Source organism: Mobula hypostoma, chromosome 25 (genome assembly GCF_963921235.1).
Source record: "Mobula hypostoma chromosome 25, sMobHyp1.1, whole genome shotgun sequence".
In the NCBI taxonomy this organism is placed as follows: domain Eukaryota; kingdom Metazoa; phylum Chordata; class Chondrichthyes; order Myliobatiformes; family Myliobatidae; genus Mobula; species Mobula hypostoma.
The window spans coordinates 33,088,820-33,109,346 of NC_086121.1; the positions used below are offsets into that span (position 1 = coordinate 33,088,820).

General features: G+C 40.1%; 1 protein-coding gene across 1 annotated transcript in view; it reads left to right on the plus strand.

The window, feature by feature from the left end:
* Positions 1-1,486: 1,486 nt before the first annotated feature.
* Positions 1,487-20,527, plus strand: part of kif17 (kinesin family member 17) — a 72,385-nt gene continuing 53,344 nt past the window's right edge. The window contains exons 1-3 of the mRNA XM_063033519.1: positions 1,487-1,717; positions 12,493-12,639; positions 13,294-13,395. Coding sequence (XP_062889589.1) covers positions 1,487-1,717; positions 12,493-12,639; positions 13,294-13,395 — 480 coding nt within the window. The remainder of the gene's footprint in view (positions 1,718-12,492; positions 12,640-13,293; positions 13,396-20,527) is intronic.

Consider the following 20,527-nt stretch of genomic DNA (forward strand, 5'->3'; position numbering starts at 1 on the left):
AAAAAAACCTCACAAATAAAAAATAATACTGATAGCATGAATCGTAATGAGTCCTTGAATATATAGGTCATCAAATTAGTTCAGATTGAAGTTAACCACACTAATTCAGGAGCCTGATGGTTGTAGAGCAATAACTGTTCCTGAACCTAGGGCTTCTGCACCTTCTGCCTGATGGCAGTAATAAGAATGGAACAGGGCCTGGATGGTGGGGGTCTTTAAAGACAGATGCTCCTTTCATGTGGCAGTGTTCCAAGTGGTATTCAGTGGTGGGGAGAGCATGGAAGTATTTAAAACACAATCACTTACAAGTCAATGATGCACATGGTCAGTGTAATATGCTAGACTGTAAAGTAGAAAACTTTGGCCTCATGGCTGTATTCCCTAGAATTTTAAAAAAGAGGCTATCTCATGAAAACTTGCACTTTTTTTTCAGGATTTGACAGCCTGAATGCAGAGAGGATGCTTTCTCTGGACTAGAGATAGAGTCAAGAGTTAAAATCATGAAAAAGGCAACATAGATGAGGAGAAATTTCTTCAAGTAGATGTGGCTATATACTGTATTTAGAATTGCCTACCATTGAAAGGATGAGCTATTAAAACAGAATATGCTGGAAAAAAACAGCCGATTCAAAGTGAAGCAGGAATATTATTTCATATGAATAATATTTCTCTTCATCAGAACAATCTCCAACCTGAAACATTAACTATCTTTGACCCTCCACGATTAAGCCCGACTGTTTGACTATCTCCAGCTCCAGTAAAATGAAAGTTTTGCTGGAGCTGGAGATATAAATTGCAAGTATGTGCAGTCTTTTTACCTTCCTGTTCCTAATTGTGCTGATGTGGTGCTCTGCCAAATGTATGCTTTGAATAAGATGTTTAAACTGTTAAACATTCACCGGGAAGAGCGGGATACTCTGCAGTGTTTTGGCTATTTTTAACCCTTAACTTTCATTTTTACAATATTTACGTAACTGTTCGTTGGAACTTATTGTCTCCATGGTGCGCTTCTTCCTTTAATTAACGTGACCACACTGCATAAAGTACAAGGTTTGGTTAAACGTGATTTGGGATGTTCTCGGATGGGAATGGAAATAAGTAACTGCGAATTGTTTGATTAAAGATGCCAGAAAATGCAACCACATTCAGCCTGGCTGCCCGTCAGTTTCCGTGGGTAACTACTCCTATATTGTTCAGCAGCGTTCTGATCTGTGGGTGTCGGATTAAGATAAACCGCTACCTGTGAGAAGGAAGCATCATTGAAGCTCCGGTCGCTGCTCACTTAATTCGGTTTCTATGGCAATTAAGGGGAGAGAGCGAAACAGGAAATGACGCAAATTAGCGGAAGCTAAACTCGCAGTTGTTGCCAGGCAACCGACGCTCGACCGCGGGGTCCCGGTCCCGGGAGTAATCGAGTGTTGCCAGGATGGAGAACCTGTAAAAAAAAAGGACGTTGTTACTTAAACTCGACATCGGGGGAGGAAGGATGGCTTTGGAGACGGTGAGAGTGGTAGTGCGCTGCAGGCCAAGCAACAGCCGCGAGAAGGACCTGAACTGCAAGGTGGTGGTCTCCATGGACAGTGCCCGCGGCCAGTGTTTCATCCAGAAGCCTGGGGCTCCCGGCGAGCCACCAAAACAGTTCACTTTCGACGGCGTCTTTTACATAGACAGCACCACCGAGCAGCTGTACAATGAGATCGCCTATCCGCTGGTGGAGGTAAAACGGGAGCTCGCGTGAAATGACTGGGATTTAACCATCACTTGGTTGACTGGAGCCACTGGGGGAGCAATATACACACAGATATACAAGATCATTGAGACCTTAAAGAGGTTTGCACCATCATGAAATACAGCTTTCGGAATATTAAAGATAACCGTAGCTCATCTGAGTTAGAAGGTTCATATCCCCTTCCTGTGCACGAAATCAGGGATGACAGTGCCGAGAAATATTAGTCGTTCATCTTTCGTATAAAACAGGATCCCTTTCTACCCTTACAGATATGCATAAACGATCCAATAGCACAGTTTTAATTATTACCGATTGCCTGAAATATACTTACTTACTCCTGAATCAACGCCACTTAAATCAGTCTGTTCATCATTAATTACATTGCCGTCCCAATGCAGATTTGCTGCTGCATGTACTATAGCAGTAATAAATGTCAAAATAATTTAAAGAACTTTAGGACTTTTGGATGATGCTGTATAACAGCAAGCTTTTCTTGAAAGAGCCGATGTACTCTGACCATGTTTAATAGTGCTCTTGTCCTTTGAAGAGCATTATTAATATAGTAAGTACATGCAAAAATATACTGAGACGCTGTCAATAAAGTAGCAATTAAATTAAAATGCCATCATTTTTCTAAGCAACATAACTAACGTTTTGTTCTTATTTGCCAATAATTTGTTTCTCTTATTTGATTATTTATTATTGTTGGAGTTAACCTTATTATTCAGCAATTTAAGTTTTTAAAAGTGAATGTGAGATTGCTTGAACACTGCACATGCAAACTTCCTGTGTGGCATACTGAAGGGTTTCAATGGATCGCAGTCATTATGGTATTAATAAATAGGCATCCCTTAGTCTCATGAGACCATGGATTTGCGCCTTGGAAGGTTTCCAGGGCGCAGGCCTGGGCAAGGTTGTGTGGAAGACCGGCAGTTGCCCATGCTACAAATCTCCCCTCTCCACGCCACCGATGTTGTCCAAGGGAAGGGCGCTAGGGCCGATACAGCTTGGCACCGGTGTCATCACAGAGCAATGTGTAGTTAAGTGCCTTGCTCAAGGACACAACACGCTGCCTCAGCTGAGGCTCAAACTAGCAACCTTCAGATCACTAGACCGATGCCTTAACCACTTGGCCACGCGCCAACACATGGTATTAATGCTTCCTATTATTTTGGAAAATTTCCGCCTGAAGGAAACGGCCAAGAATGGGTGCCATAAGACCATAAGATATAGGAGCAGAATTAGGGCTTTTGGCCCATTGAGTCTACTCTGCATTTCATCATGGCTGATCTATTTTTCCTCTCAGTCCCAATCTCTGGCCTTTCCAAACCCAACCGCCCCACCCCCCCTTCCCTTCATGGCCTGACTAATCAAGAATCTATCAACCTCTGCCTTAAATGTACACTTGTTCTCCACAGCTGCCTGTGGCAATGAATTCCACAGAGTCACTAATCTCTAGCTAAAGAAATTCCTCTTTATTTTGAGGTTGTGCCCTCTGGTCTTAGACACTCTCACCATAGGAAATTTCCTCTCCACATCCACTCTATCAAGGCCTTTCACCATTCAATAGGTTTCAATAAGGTCACCCCTCGTTCTTCTGAACTCCAGTGAATACAGGCCCAGAGCCATGAAACACTCTTCATGTGATGAGCTGTTAAACCCTGGAATCATTTTCATTCACCTCCCTTGAACCCTCTCCAGTTTCAACACATCCTTTCTAAGATAAAGGGCCCAAAATTACTTACAATACTTAAAGTGTAGCCTCACCAGTGCTTAATAAAGTCTTAGCATTATATCCTTGCTTTTATATTCTAGTCCTCTTGAAATGAATGCTAACATCACATTTGCTTTCCTCACCACAGACTCAACCTGCAAATTAACCTTTAGGGAATCCTGCACAAGCTCTCCCAAGTCCGTTTGTGCCTCAGTTTTTTTGTATTTTCTTTCCATTTAGAAAATAGTCAACCCTTTCATTTCTGTTATCAAAGTGCATGATCATACACTTTCCAATGCTGTATTCCATCTGCCGCTTCTTTGCCCATCCTCCTAATCTAAGTTCTTCTGTAGCCTCCCTATTTCCTCAGAACTACCTGCCTCTTCACCTCTCTTCGTATCGTCTGCAAACTTTGCAACAAAGCCATCATTCCATCATCCAAATCATTGACAGATAACATAAAAAGAATCAGTCCCAACACAGAGCCCTGCGGAAGACCAGTAGGCACCGGCAGCCAACCAGAAAAGGCTTCCTTTAGTCCCACTCTTTGCTTCCTGCCAATCAGCCATTGCTTTATCCATGCTAGGATCTTTATTGTAATACCATGGGCTTGTAGATGTGAAGCAGCCTCATGAGTGGCACCTTGTCAAAGTCCTTCTGAAAGTCCAGGTACACAACATCAAATGATTCTCCTTTGTTTATCAGTGCAATGTGGGTGGAGCTCATTGGTGCCAACCCTCTGATAATGCCACAGAGAGTGTAGATACTGTAAACTTGAAGCCAAAGTCATCTGCGATTTGTGAGAATGGCAGGTTATAAAATGTATGATGGATATCATTGACAATTTCCTGTGTTCCTGTTACATTTTTAAGCCTATTATTTAACTGGGTGTTCTTAATTTATTTTATTTACAGTGGGTATTATCCATTAACTGTGCTGATATGATGTTTCTGGTTAATGCTGTAATACTGTGATCAAAGCAGAACATATTCATCTCAATTGGGAGATACAAGAGTTTTGATGTAAAGGTATTGACCTTTATATGTTGGGAAAGTTCGTACGAAGAATGCAATTATTGTAAACATTTTTAAGGAGTCAGATAGGAGAAATCGGTTCAGGAAATTAATTGTTTACGAGCTGATATCTCATCAAGAACATGCCTGACATAAAACTTTGAATTCACAAAACTTTGAATCTCACCCATCCAATGTGCTTATATCTATTAAATGTTAAGGAGTGCAATGGTTTTGGATAATATTAACAAAACCTTTATTAATTTATCTGCCTACTTAATTTAAATGCTAGCTTGAGAAGAATTAATTTACTCATATGAATCATTTGTTTAAGGGTCAAAGGACAAATTGTTTATGAAAGTTAGTGAGGACAAAGATACATTCATGTAATTGCAAAAATTGAACATATTTATAGAGTGTTTTGTTAAGAATGTAATATTATGTTATGAAGTTCATATGCTGTGAAGTGCCTTATTAATTGTTTTGAAAGGTACTCTGGAAAGGTAACTCTTCTCTAAAATTATTGCATGTGTTTGATTTATAATTAGTTCTCTGCAGTTCATTTTGCTTATAGTTCACAATGTAATGGCCATGCATAGGGTACATATTTATAACATAAAGATACGAGCCAGTTGTGGTACTGTTATATTATCTACAGGTTGGCATACAGAAATCTAGATGCATAGAGAGTTCTAGATACAGACAAAATTTGGCAGTAAGTTAAAGTTTGTTTATCAGTGTTTAAAATTGTTCAGTGAACAGTGATTTTGTGGAGGTAATTTTTATCTTACAGTTTTACTTTCATTAAATTTGTCATTTCCTCAGCTGGTGAAGAATAACACTCCAAATAATTTGGAGTAATTTGAATGATAACTCCAAAGCATTCAATTTATGCTCAGCACAGCCATCTCAATTAATGTTTGCATATGCGGTTGGGAACAGTAGCTAGTAAATCTAGAACACTCAGTTAATGATCCAGAGAATGAGAATCTGAATCCACCACAGCAACTGAGGAATTTAAAGTTAATTAAATACTCTGGAGTTTTTATTAAAATATATGGTTGAGTGAGTCCAAGTAGCTACCGACTAAATTGTAAGCTAGAACTACAACCAAAGTTACAAAGGGGTAATGGGATAATAGGATCACAGAGATGATGCAGACTTCAAAAGTTGGTGTGAGAGAAGTGTGATGTTCAATTTATGGAGTTTTGGGGTTAGTAATAGGGACAAACTATTAGAATTAACCTAAGCAACAGGAATTCTGCAGATGCTGGAAATTCAAGCAACACACATCAAAGTTGCTGGTGAACGCAGCAGGCCAGGCAGCATCTATAGGAAGAGGCGCAGTCGACGTTTCAGGCCGAGACCATTCGTCAGGACTAACTGAAGGAAGAGTGAGTAAGGGATTTGAAAGCTGGAGGGGGAGGGGGAGATGCAAAATGATAGGAGAAGACAGGAGGGGGAGGGGGAGATGCAAAATGATAGGAGAAGACAGGAGGGGGAGGGATGGAGCCGAGAGCTGGACAGGTGATAGGCAGAAGGGGATACGAGAGGATCATGGGACAGGAGGTCCGGGAAGAAAGACGGGGGGGGGGGTGACCCAGAGGATGGGCAAGAGGTATATTCAGAGGGACAGAGGGAGAAAAAGGAGAGTGAGAGAAAGAATGTGTGCATAAAAAAGAGTAACAGATGGGGTACGAGGGGGAGGTGGGGCCTAGCGGAAGTTAGAGAAGTCAATGTTCATGCCATCAGGTTGGAGGTACTCACTCTTCCTTCAGTTAGTCCTGACGAAGGGTCTCGGCCTGAAACGTCGACTGCGCCTCTTCCTATAGATGCTGCCTGGCCTGCTGCGTTCACCAGCAACTTTGATGTGTGTTGCTAGAATTAACCTAAGACCAGGTTTCTGAGGTAATCAAATACCAAGGGAGCTGTAACCTAATTACAGTGGGAGTAAGATGTGGAGGAAGGTCCTGGTGGAGAGAAATTTAGAATGCCAAAGAGAAAAACAGTAACAAGGAATTAGACAAGAAAATGATTGGGGTAAAGACAAATAAATTGGGTCAGAAAGGGACATAGCAAACAAAAATGTGCACTAACAAATAGATTCATGATACAAAAAATGCTAATATTTCTAAAAAAAATGTTAGAAAGGCAAATGCAAGAGTGCAATATTGGAGTGCACATAATATTTATACTAGGAGATATAAATTAATGGTGCAAATAAATACAAACAGATATGGGATAATGGCATTACAGACATAGCCACATAATGACTCCAACTGGAAGTTGAAAGTCCAAGAGTATTTGATATTTAGGAAGTACTGGCAAAAATCCAAGGAGATGGGTTAATATTGTTAGTAGAGGACAAAATCAGAGAAATATATTGTCGCACCAAATACTTGAATTAAAATTAGTGGAACAAGGGGCAGAAAATGTTGATGGGAGTGGCATCAAACATGAAATTGGAAAGCACTGGAGCAGTCATGGTGGACTTTAATATGTATAAATTGGTCAAGCCAAATTAGAAATAATACTGTGGAGGGTGAAATTCCAGAATATGAACAGGATAATTTTCAGACAATACATTGAGAAACCAATAAAAAAGGATATACTATATTTGACTTTTATGCAGTGAATTAGCCTAATGAATCTCTTTTGGACTATATCCAATGTTGCTACATCCTTTACTGGGTAAGGGGGACCATCTGGTTAAGATAGAAAGTATGTAGATCAATCAGAAGCAAACATTCTAAATCTAAATAAAGGAAATGATAAAGGTATGAGAAATGTGTTGGCTATGACAGCTTAGGGAACGTCACTGAAAGAAATACAATGTATGGTCACCATCTAAGTAATGAACCAAGAGATTACAACAATTGTATATTTTCTTTTGGAGAAAAAAAAATGAATAAAAGAAAATTGACCTAAGATAACAAAAGAGGATTTGGATAATGTTATATTCAACAAGGAGTCATATAAATTGCCAGAGAAAGTAGCAAGACTGAGGATCAAGAGCAGTTTACAATTCAGTAAAAGTAGACTGAATGATTGATTAGGAGAAGAAAAAATGAATATGAGGGTAAGCTTGCAAGGAATATAAAAGGGAATTGCAAAAGCTTCTGCAAAATGATTATTAAAGAAAATAGAGGTGTTTGTATAAAAAAAACTGCATAAAATCCAGAAATTAGAAAAGTTATGATGTTATAATGGGGAACAAAGAAATAACACAACAATTAAAAAATGCCTTAGTTCTGACTTCTCAGAACTGACCACAAACAACTTCCCAGCAATACTTGGGAACCAACAGCCTAATGAAAGGTAGGAATTAAAAGGAAAATGTTGGTGTGGATTTATGAAGGGATGGGGAGAATCATGCTTGGCAAGTTCTTTAAAGATTGATGGGAGAATCAATGGAGATAGTTTGATTTTGGAAGACTTTCAGTAAAGTGACTAATTGCCACAGCAGGAAAGGAGACAATTTGATCCATCAGGTCCATGCTGACTAGAATAATCTCATTTTTCTATCTCATATGCTCATCAACTTCCATTTGTTTCATTTTGCCATTAACCGACACTAGGTGGTCATTTATAGTAGCCAACCCAAATTTATTTGGAATTTGGGAGAAACTAAGCATCTAAAAGAAATATTCACAGTCAGAGAGAGAATGTGCAAATTTCACACAAACTGCACCTGGGTCAAAGTTGAACCCAGGTCATAGAGTTAACTGCTATATCATTGTGCCACCTAGTTTGGTCCAACTTATTTATTCAGAGTGTTAAAATATAGCATGTGGGGTTAGAAGTAAAAGAATGACATGGCACATTATCCACTTTGGTGGCAAAAATAGGAAAACAGATTATTATCTGAATGGTGGCCGATTAGGAAAAGGGGAGGTGCAACGAGACCTGGGTGTCATTATACACCAGTCATTGAAAGTGGGCATGCAGGTACAGCAGGCGGTGAAAAAGGCGAATGGTATGCTGGCATTTATAGCGAGAGGATTCGAGTACAGGAGCAGGGAGGTACTACTGCAGTTGTACAAGGCCTTGGTGAGACCACACCTGGAGTATTGTGTGCAGTTTTGGTCCCCTAATCTGAGGAAAGACATCTTTGCCATAGAGGGAGTATAAAGAAGGTTCACCAGATTGATTCCTGGGATGGCAGGACTTTCATATGAAGAAAGACTGGATGAACTGGGCTTGTACTCATTGGAATTTAGAAGATTGAGGGGGGATCTGATTGAAACGTATAAGATCCTAAAGGGATTGGACAGGCTAGATGCGGGAAGATTGTTCCCGATGTTGGGGAAGTCCAAAACGAGGGGTCACAGTTTGAGGATAGAGGGGAAGCCTTTTAGGACTGAGATTAGGAAAAACTTCTTCACACAGAGAGTGGTGAATCTGTGGAATTCTCTGCCACAGGAAACTGTTGAGGCCAGTTCATTGGCTATGTTTAAGAGGGAGTTAGATATGGCCCTTGTGGCTACAGGGGTCAGGGGGTATGGAGGGAAGGCTGGGGCGGGGTTCTGAGTTGGATGATCAGCCATGATCATAATAAATGGCGGTGCAGGCTCGAAGGGCCGAATGGCCTACTCCTGCACCTATTTTCTATGTTTCTATGTTTCTATAATGGAGATTAGAAATAACAGGGTTCATTTTGGGGCAACTAATTGGATATCACAGGCATCGGAGTTTGCCTTCCTCCCCACCCCCCGCACTTAGCTACTCATAATGATTCTGATGAGGGAATTAAATGTAATATTTTGTGTACTTACCAATGCTCAGGACTGTGTGGGATTCTAACTTGTGAAAAGATTCATAAAACGTTTCCAGGCCACTTAGCCAAATCAGGTGTGGTGGAATAACTGGAGCTGGGGGAATGCTGAAGGATCTTCCACCTTTTTAATACATCTGTGAAATTAATGAGGTGACATCGAGCAAACTGGACATTTGCTGACCAGAGTTTAGAAGAACAACAAGTGAACTGGCAGAAATGTGGGCTTGATAAAATAGGTGCAGGGTGGCATTTCCCCTGACCTAAATGGCTATTACTAGAAGCACAAGTCTCAAATAAGGGATCAGCAGTTCAGAACTAAGAAGTTTCATCACCAAAAAAGTAGTGAATCTTTAGAATTCTCTACCCAAGAGGGCAGTGGAGGCCAAGTCGTGAAGTTAATTTGATGAAGATTAATAGATTTTGGATAGGTTACAGGGCAAGAAAGCAGTGCTAAGGTAAAAGATCAGTTGTGACCTTTTAAACACTGGAATAGGTACAAGAGACTGAATGTCCTATGGTTCATCGCAAGCTCCAATGTCAGAATTGGATTCATTATCACTAACATATGTCATGAATATTTTTGTGTTGCGGTGGTAATACAGTGTAAGGCTTAAAAATTACCGTGATTTACAAAAACTAAATAGTGCAAAAGAGGAATAACGAGGATTGGGTTCATTAACGACCCTCACAACTGAGGACATGCCTTCTTCTCATTACTACCATCAGGAAGGAGGTAAGGAGTCTGAATTTTAAGAACAGCTTCTCCACCCCCCCCCCCCCGCAGCTAGCGTGAATCTCTCATGCTAGCAGCTCTGTTTCATAGAAGTTTGAGGAGATTCAGTATGTCACCAAAGACGTTTGGAAATTTCTACAGATGTGCAGTGGGGAGCATTGTGTCTGCATCACAGCCTGGTATGAAGGCTCCAATGTGCAAGATCACAAGAGGATGCAGAGGGTTGTAGAGTCAGCCAGCTCCATCACAGGCACAACGCTCCACACCCTTGAGATCATCTTCAATACGAGGGTGCGGGGGGGGTGGGGACGGGATGTGGAGAAGCTGTTCTTAAAATTCAGACTCCTTACCTCCTTCCTGATGGTAGTAATGAGAAGAAGGCATGTCCTCAGTTGTGAGGGTCATTAATGATGGATGCTGCCTTCTTAAAACACTTCGTATTGAAGATGATCTCGAGGGTGTGGAGCATTGTGCCTGTGATGGAGCTGGCTGACTCTACAACCCTCTGCATCCTCTTGTGATCTTGCACATTGGAGCCTTCATACCAGGCTGTGATGCAGACACAATGCTCCCCACTGCACATCTGTAGAAATTTCCAAAAGTCTTTGGTGACATACTGAATCTCCTCAAACTTCTATGAAACAGAGCTGCTAGCATGAGAGATTCACACAAGTAGTACATGTTGGAAAAAGTGATATTTTTGTTTATTATTGCAGAACACCCATTCTACGCAGTAATATTTTCAAGTCTGAAACTATCACATTCATTTCCCTGCAAAATTTCTGCCCAACTTTTAATTCTGCACCTTTGCCTTCAAGTTTCTGCTCAGTCAAGCTTAGATTTATTTAGAGTCTTTAACATTAAAAAATAAAATACCAAGGAATAGAAAAGAGTTGTGAGAAAAAAACAGATACAGTATAGATGTATACAATACACATACTGAAACTCTTTTTCTTCGCAAACATCCATGAAAACAGAGGAGTTCCCCAAGAATGAATGACAGTTAAATGTTAGAACCCTAAAACCCCCCAACTCCCCCCCACGCACAAGCAGCAGCAAAACAACGATGCCCCTCCCCCACCAGCAAAAAGGCATCAGCACTCTCCACCCTGCACTCAAGCATACAGCAAAGCATCAATAAAGACACAGATTTGCAGCACCCCAAAGACTATTCGTTCACCCAGTAATTTGACATACCACAGGCTCTGTCTCTCCCAGGGAAAAAGAAATATCCCTGTTTCACATAACAAACAACTCGCTGATTTATGGTGTTAAAAGTCTGTTGCATCGCTTTTTCCGAGCTCTGTGCCCAAAGAACGTGGATCCCTGGGCATGTGGCCAGCAGCCAGCTCGCTGCTTTCGAACTTCCGTGTATTCCCACAACACATTAGGCGGCAGCACTGGCCTCAAATCGACCTGTCTCCAGAGCCACAAAAATCTGGCACCCTGAAGGTGCGCTAGTCTTCCATGCCAGGTCCTTGGCATATCGGAAAGCGGCTGGTCGTGAGACCCTGAGTGCGGGTCCCATTTCCGCAAAGAAACAAAGTCAGCGTGTAACAAGGTCAGGGTCTTCAAAAGAACCTTGAATGGGCAAAGAAGAGATATCAAAGATAGAAATAAAGCTGTTTCCTAAGATGCCATCATCCTCCTACATCCTGAACTAAATGTATAGTATGTATTGTTGTGAATATATTCTAAAAAGCATTTTTAAAAATCTTTACTTCCATGGTACATATGGTAATCATTATTCTGACTGAAACATTGTTTTATTCCCTTAATTGGTAAAAACAAAGGAGCTGGTTGTGAATTACAGGAGGAATGGAGATGGGCTAACCCCTATTCATATCAATAGACCTAGGGTTTAGAGGGTGAACAGCTTTAAGTTCCTCAGCATCCACATCACTGAGGACCTCATGTGGTCTGCACACACCAGTTGTGTGGTGAAAAAGGCACAACAGCCCCTCTTTCACCTCAGACAGTTGAGGAAGTTTGGTATGGGCCCCCAAATCCTAAGAACCTTCTGCAGGGGCACAATTGAGAGCATCCTGATTGGCTGCATCACTGCCTGATATAGGAACAGTGCCTCCCTTAATTGCAGGACTCTGCCGCTAGTGGTACAGTCAGCCCAGTGTATCTGTAGTTATGAACTTCCCATGAGTGAGGACATTTATAAAAGACAGGTGTGTAAAAAGGCCCCAGAGGATCAATAGGGACTCGAGTCATCCCAACCACAATCTATTCCAGCTGCTTCCATCTGGGAAATGGCACCACATCATAGAAGCCAATACCTACAGACTGCGGGACAGCTTCTTCCACCAGGCCATCAGACTGATTTACTCACGCTGATTTGAGTGTATTTCTATCTTACATTGACTGTTCTATTTATCATAAATTATTATAAGTTACTATGATTGCACGTTACACATTTAGATGGAGATGTAACGTAAATATTTTTACTCATGTATGTGCAGATATAAGAAATAACGTCAATTCAATTCAATTCAAGTATTTTTTAATCTTGCCTAGGGTGTCACTGAAGGCTACAATGGAACAATATTTGCCTATGGACAGACAGGAAGTGGGAAATCATTTACCATGCAAGGCATTTCTTCTCCAACATCACAACGAGGAGTTATCCCTAGAGCTTTTGAACATATTTTTGAGAGTATCCAGGTAGATATGCTGTTGATCAAAGTTTACAAGAATTGGAAAACTGTGATTTAATTATTAATCACTTTGGATCTCAAGAACTGCAGATCTAATGCCATTTAATTTCCTGTAGCATTGCCAGTTTTGTAGAATTTATCTAGTGTTTCATTGTGGTACTATAGCAAAACTGAACTTCATCCTACTTTCGAATAATAATACTTTTTGGGGGACATGCCCTTTTGTTGCACAAGTAGTGGCATAGTTATATGTACTTCAGTGATTTATAAATGGAACAGAGCAAGAGTTTTAATTTGCAGTACATCACATGCTGAATTCCTAATCTTGGTTCTCTTGAAAAGAATACCCATACAAAGGCAAGACAGCTCTAAAAGTAAAACCGAATAATGAATCAGTCCAGTATAATCTGAGAATTACTACTGAGGAATTAAAAATTGAGACCTAACAATAAGTATATCTTAAGTTGTGTTTTAATAGCTATTTTCTCTATGATTTTTATCATGCTTCCAATGTCTTTCCTCTTAACTATTAAGATAATTAAATGATCAGTTATTATTTAAAATATTACATTAGATTTAATATCATTCAGTACTATGATTACTTTACAGCAAAATGTAACCAGTTTAAGAGGTTTCAATGCCACTGTGTGTTCACCCACAGTGTACGGAAAATACCAAGTTCCTGGTGAGGGCTTCATATTTGGAGATTTACAATGAAGAGATACGTGATCTTCTGGGAAAAGACACAAAACAGAAACTAGAGGTAAAGTGCTTGTATAACCATTGTGTCAGGATAAGTTGTCATAGTACTATTCTTTTACATAATGAATGGTGAATATTTTTTAAAATATTTGAGTTACAAGCCTGAGTGAGCAGTGTGTTTTGGCAGGTATCATCAATGGTATCAATGCAAATGCAGGCTGAGAAACATGCCAGAAATTCTATAGGTTGATTTGGTCATTAGTGCTAAGTGCTTGTGAGGAGCACTGGCTGGAAATGTTGGTGTATTTTACTTAAATAGAGTCACATATGCAGAAATAAGTACCACCAGTACCAACTGTCACACGTTATTAGCATCAGTAGACAAAAAAACATCTCTGGATAGCCATGTTAGAATATCACTGCTTTGAAATTTTTATTCCTCAGTGGAATGTTTATTTTTCAGTCCTGGGATTCATAAAGCAGTGGTCCCTAACCTCCGGGCAGCGAAGCATGCAGGGGTGCAGTGGTAGCTGGAGCGCACCCAGCACATCTTTAAGAAAAATGCCGAAATAAACAAGCTAATTAATTAGGTGCCGCCCAGAAGCCAGTCTTCATTAGAGGAACTGAGGTGGAGAGGGTCAGTAATTTTAAATTCTTTGGTATTAAGGATCGACGTTTCTCTCTCTGAAAAGTGTCAGAGGATCTGAACTCGGACCAGCACGTAACTGTCATTACAAAGAAAGCACGGCAGCACCTATACTTTATTAGAAGTTTGTGTAGATCCTGACAGCCCTGTCTTTTCAGCCTGTCTGGTCTGGCGTTTAAATTGACCAAACAATGGACCAGCTAAAGGCTCCAGTGCCCTGGAAAGCGGAGTGAACATCGCGTAGAGCAAGTGAAATTGGCAATCGCCTTTGATCTGGGCCGACATTTATGTGCCAGGCGGCACCTAATTAATTAGCTTGTTTATTTCGGCTCTTTTCTTAAAGATGTGCTGGGTACGCTCCAGCTACCACTGCACCCCTGCATGCTTCGCGGCTCGGTATCGGTCCGTGGCCCAGAGTTTGGGGACCACTGTCATAAACTGACCCTGTTTTCTGTCTAATTATACCCCTTCCCTCATCTGTTTTTAGCAACATATTGTTGACTGATACTGCTGCTGCCTTTTGTTGTCATATAAATCACATTGGTTCCATTTTCCACACTTTCTTCTCTTACCTCTTCTCCCAAACAAAGAAGAGGTAGAGTTCCCTCAGCCCCCATGTTCTACTCCTTCAGCCTCCACATTCAGTGTATCATTCTTTGTCATTTCTGTCACAATGCGATGCCACTACATCCTTCCTTCCTCTTTCAGCCTTCTGATAAGAACATCTCTCATTGACTACCACCTAAATACCCATCTCTACCAGTACCAACCTTTCTCATGGGACCTTCAGAAAATGCAACACCTGCCTTTTTAGTCCCTTCTTTCTCCACCACTCAAGAATCCAAATAGACTTTGCAAGTGAAACCATGATTTAGTTATACTTCTTTCAAATTAGCTTATTTTATTTTGCACTCAGAAGGTGGTCTTCTTCCTATTGGAAAATAAAATTAAAATTGGTGACCAGTTTGTAGAAGAGCTGGTAAATGTGCAGCAGTGATCCTTCTTATAGCCTTCTCTTTAATTCTCCATTCCACTCCCATTCTGTCCTTTCTCTCTCTTCATTCCACTCCCATTCTGTCCTTTCTCTCTCTCCATTCCACTCCCATTCTGTCCTTTCTCTCTCTTCATTCCACTCCCATTCTGTCCTTTCTCTCTCTTCATTCCACTCCCATTCTGTCCTCTCTATCTCTTCATTACACTCTCATTCTGTGCTCTCTCTCTCTTCAGACTTTTGTACTATTCAAAGCAGCCCTGACCCTTCAATGAATTCAAAAATTTCAGATAACCAGCTTTTCCAATTTGCATCAGGACAGGTCTGTTCTAAGGAAGAATCATCGATTTACAATATTAACTCAGTTTTTCCTCTTCCACTGATGCTGCTTGACCTACTTGGTTCTTCTAACACTCTCCTTTATTTTCAGCACCTGCAGTATTTTGCACCTCACGGTTCTGGCACTATTTTCTTTTAGCTCTCTGCTCTACCGCCAATCATCTCCTATTCACTTCACTCCCAGACAAACCATGCCTTCATCACACTTCCTCAGCTTGCACCAGCACCATTCATATAATTCAGACTAATTCGATCAAAAGGAATCGCCTGCCTCTTCTCTGAAACTTGAAACATGTGGTGGCAAGTAGAGCCACTGTTTCACAAGATCCAGGATCAATTCTCTCTTTGGAGTTTGCACATTCTCCCTGTGACTCCGCCGGTTTCCTCTGGATATTCTGGTTTTCTCCCACATTCCAAAAAATATATGGGTTGCATGTTAATTAGCCATTGTAAATTGTCCCTTGTGTATAAGTCAATGGTAGAATCTGGGTCAAGGGGGTGTTGGGAGTGGCTTGATGAGAAAGTGGGGAGAATCAAATACAATGTGAATAATGCAGGATTACTATAGGTGTGTGATTGGTTGTCAGCATAGTGGGCTAAAGGCCATGTTTCTGTTCTGTATGACTATTTGACTCTCCATGACTATTCAGTTTATAACAGATCATCAACCGAAAATAATAAAACTGTTTCTATCTCTACAACATTTTCTGTTCTTATTTTAGATTTCAGTATTTGCAATTTTTTTTTTGCTTTTAATTGATTACAGTGCATTTGTGACAAAAACCTCAACATTTTTGTTATATTATTATAAGATTTCACATACGAGTTATGTGTGTTGAACTTGAAAGGGAGGGAAAGGCTTTGATAGAGTGGATGAGGAGAGGATTTGGTGGGAATGTCTAAGACTAGAGGACACAGCCTCAGAATAGAGGGGCGACCTTTTAGAATGGAGATGAGGAGGAACTTCTTTAACCAGAGAGTAGTGAATCTGTGGAATTCATTTTCACAGGCAGCTGTGAAGGCCAAGTCTTTATATATATTTCAGGCAGAGGGTTGATAGATTCTTGATTGATCAGGGCATGAAGGGATACAATGGAGGGGGGTGGGTAAGGCAGGAGATTGGGGCTGAGAGGAAAAATGGATCAGCCATGATGAAATGGTGAAGCAGACTCGATGGGCCAAAAGACCTAATTCTTCAATCTCATATTATATTAAGTTTCTAGCATACTGTTGGAATTGCATTCATCTGAGGATGTATAGAATACCAAACTCCTGAAAATTTGATTTGTGGATGGTAGATTTTGGAAGTCAGAGAGTGAGGCTTTCACTGCAGAATTCCCAAACTCTGACTTGTTGCTACAGCCGCATTTTCCATGTAGACAGTCCAGTTACATTTCTTATCAATTTTCGTTTATTCTGAATGCATCTCCTGAAATTTAATTACTGCATCAAAGGATTGTGCATGCAACCCTTGAATAAGCCATTGTCACATCAGTACAATATTTTGGAGGCTAAATCCTTTTGTAATCAAGATGAGAACCATTGTCCTTGTTTAAAAATTTAAACTTATTGTTGTTTGAAGACCAAGAGCTGTCATTCTGGAATATTAATGTAAAAGATACAATTGGAGAGATTCCAACTAAAGCCTGGATACAAAGAACAAAGCAGTAACATGAATTGAACATATTGATAATTAATTAACCATGATCTCATTTTTTTGCTTGGGTGTGACTTTCATTGAAGTTTCTGTATTCTACCTGTGTTACTGAGGTGTTCAGTGCACATTGTAAATAGAGTACAGTTTCCATTGAGGGTCAGTGTTTGCCAAATCAGCACAGGTATAATTAGTTTCTAGGGCAAAGTGTGGGAGTGTGTTAAATGCTTAGAAAAACACAAATAAAGCACAACTGTTGCTATGAGTACTCAAGGAGAATGGCTTTAATAAGCTCTTTTCAGTCTCCAGAAAAGGACAACATAAGTGCCAGTTCAATTTCTGATATTCATCAGAGCAACATTTTACATATAAGATTACATAGAAATTGTAGAATGGAAAAAGGCCATTTGATCCAACTAGTCTGCGCTGACATTTATATTCCTCATAGCTTATAAGACAATTTAAATACAAAAAGCATATTATTGCAATAATGGGTACTTCATGGTGGCTAAAATAAGCTTTGCTTGTTTAATCAGTATTTGAAGAGCTATATAGCTTGTATAAGGCTCAAAAATGTGTTTTAGTACTCTCACATGCACTTCTTAACATCCTTTGACTGAATGCGCCATTAAACAGGATGAACTGTCTTATTTAAAAGTCGCTGAATATAACAAATATGATATGATTAAACAAGATAAAAGAGATACCCCACTGTTATTTAGTTTATTGGGAATTACCTTCTGTTTATTGGATAATTTCTGCTGGCTACTGATACAAAAGTTTTTGAAGCCTTTCTTGGTTAAAATTTTATAATAGGAGAGGGAGTGAAGTTGTTTATAGTTAATGTAAAATTTTCATTTGGAGGAAGCTGCTACCATGCATGGTTGATCAAGTTACATTTCCTCTGAGAATTGCTTGTGACTGGGAAAATGAAGGGAGGCTAAGTAGATTAGTACAAGCTGACAGTTGAGGGAGAAGCGAGAAAAGGACGCTTAGCAGGACAGCAAATTCAAAAGGGGTCTTCAAGGAGTAGTTCTCTTGCCTTAGCTTTAGTAAAGACCAATGCATGAAAGTTCCTTACTTCACTGAAAAGACTGGAAATGAAATCTGCCAAATGGCTGCCACAACAGTGCAGCTAGTATGGCTGCAGCCTAGAAGCTCAACCCTGTTCATTCCTGATCTTTGGAATTGTGTGTGTGGAATTTGCATATTTTGCTCATGAATACAGTATGTAGTTTTCTCTTGGATGTTCCAGTTTCCTCCACATCCCAAAGAAGCATGGTCTGGTAGGTTAATTAGCCACTGTAAATTGTCTCTAATTTGTAGTTGGGTGTAGAATCTGTTTGGAGAGATGAAAATGTAAGAGGGATATAATGTGATAAATATAGGGTTGGTGTAAGTGAGTGCTTAATGATCGGTAAGGTCTGTTTCCTTGCTCTATGATTCTGTGTTTCAAATTGCTTCTGTCGCACATTCAGTCTCACAGTAGGTCAGGCAGAATACATCCCAGAATGGTCATGCTCTAGCTCTGTATGATGCTGTTTAGGCTGCTTCCAGCACAAATTCTCCTCCCACCATAAGCTGGATTGCCAAATAGACCCATTGTCTCCCACTGCTCTTGCCACGGCAGACTTATATCTTCCTACCTTGATTCCATTCTTTCTCTATGGTCCAGTCCCTTCCTCCTTACATTCATGTAGTCTTCCCGACAATGGAGACACTCAGTGGCCACTTTATTAGGAACACATGTACACCTGCCAGTTAATGCAAATAACTAATCAGCAAATAAAAATGGCAACAACTTAATGCATAAGAGCATGCAGACATGGTTGGTTGGACTATCTCTGAAACTGCTGATCTCCTGGGATTTTCATACATAACAGTCTCTAGAGTTTACAGATGATGGTGCGATAAGCAAAAAATCCATTGAGTGGTAGTTCTGTGGGTGAAAATGCCTTGATAATGAGAGAGGTCAGAGGTGAATGGTCAGATTGATTCAAGCTGACAGGAAGGCGACAGTAACTCAAATAACCACATGCTACGACAGTGGTGTGCAGAAAAGGTGCCTAATAAAGTGGCCATTGAGCTGATTGGATGACCTCTTTGCAGAACAAGTACCTCCATTCAGTCCACTGCCATTTCCCTATTACTTTAATCTTCCACTGTCACTCTGATTCCTTTATCTTTGGCTTCTTGCATTGATCTATCAAAGCCTACTTTAAGGTTAAGGAATATCATCTTAGTTTTTAGCAAAATGTTGCAGCACTTAGAATTTAACACTGAAAGAAACGGTATCAGGTAACTAGCCTCTCTCAGCTGGCACCAGCACTTTCTGTGCCATTCAATCTCTCGCCATCTGCACGTTATCACAGGCATATTCTTTGTTCTGTCCAATCCTTCCTATTTTTCTGAAACCTAAAACATGCTTGATCCTCAAACTTCTTTTATATCTGACGGAAGGTCATTGACTTGAGACAATAACTTTATTCTCTTACTATGGTGTTGCCTTTTCTGCTGATATTTCCATCATCTACTGTATTTTACAACAATCAGGTCATTGCCATTTTCAGAAATAATTTTTATTTTAAAATTGAAGAATTATTTAGTGATAATTCTAGAACTGCCATAGAAAGAATCAAACTAGGGTTTCTGGGTCAGTGGTCCAGAACTCAGACTATTCATCCAGTTACTTAATTGCTGTGCACCTGTACCCAAATGCTCTATGAAATCCTTTGACATTTACTTGTTTACTATACTTACTATTCAAAGTACTTGACTGATCTGATTTGATTTCCAGATTTCCGCAATTCCCAGTCCTTTTATCTCTGCCAATGAATAATAATATTTGCTACTTGTTGTGCTAAAGAATTATTAAATTCATAAACAAGAGAAAATCCACAGATGCTGGAAATCCAAGCACCACACACAAAATACTGGAGGAACTCAGCAGGCCACGCGGCATCTATGGAAAAAAGTACAGTTGACGTTTCGGGCTGACACCCTTCGGCAGGACTGGTGGAAAAAGTGCTGAGCAGCAGATTTGAAAATTGGAGGGAGGGGAGAGAGAAAAACACCAGGCGATGGCAGAGGATAAAGAATCGTACAGGTCCATTACAGGTGGTGGAGAGAGAATCCTGGAGTTTCTCCTGGCGTTTCCTCATAGTCAAATAATCTGCCCACACCTGCTTCCTAGTTAAATGATTATGAAGATGAACTCATAGCTTATACTAATAATTCTTTCAAAACTGAGGGTGTGTTCCAATTGTTGCAGGTGATGCTTTTCAGATGCATTTTTGAGTTGTTGATTTTTCTGCTTTCTAATGTCCAAGAGCTGCTATTTAAATGTAATAATAATAATAATTTGAAGAGGGGTCTGGTTTGAAATGTCAATTGTTTATACTCTTTTCCATAGATGCTGCTTGGCTTGCTGAGTTTGGCCAGCATTTTATGTGTTTTATTTATAGAGCGCTTTTCATAGAAGCAATTTTGTTCAAATTACTTTACAATGGGATAAAGTGCAAAATGTAAGTTTCTTCTTTCATCATACTATGTCAAACTATGCC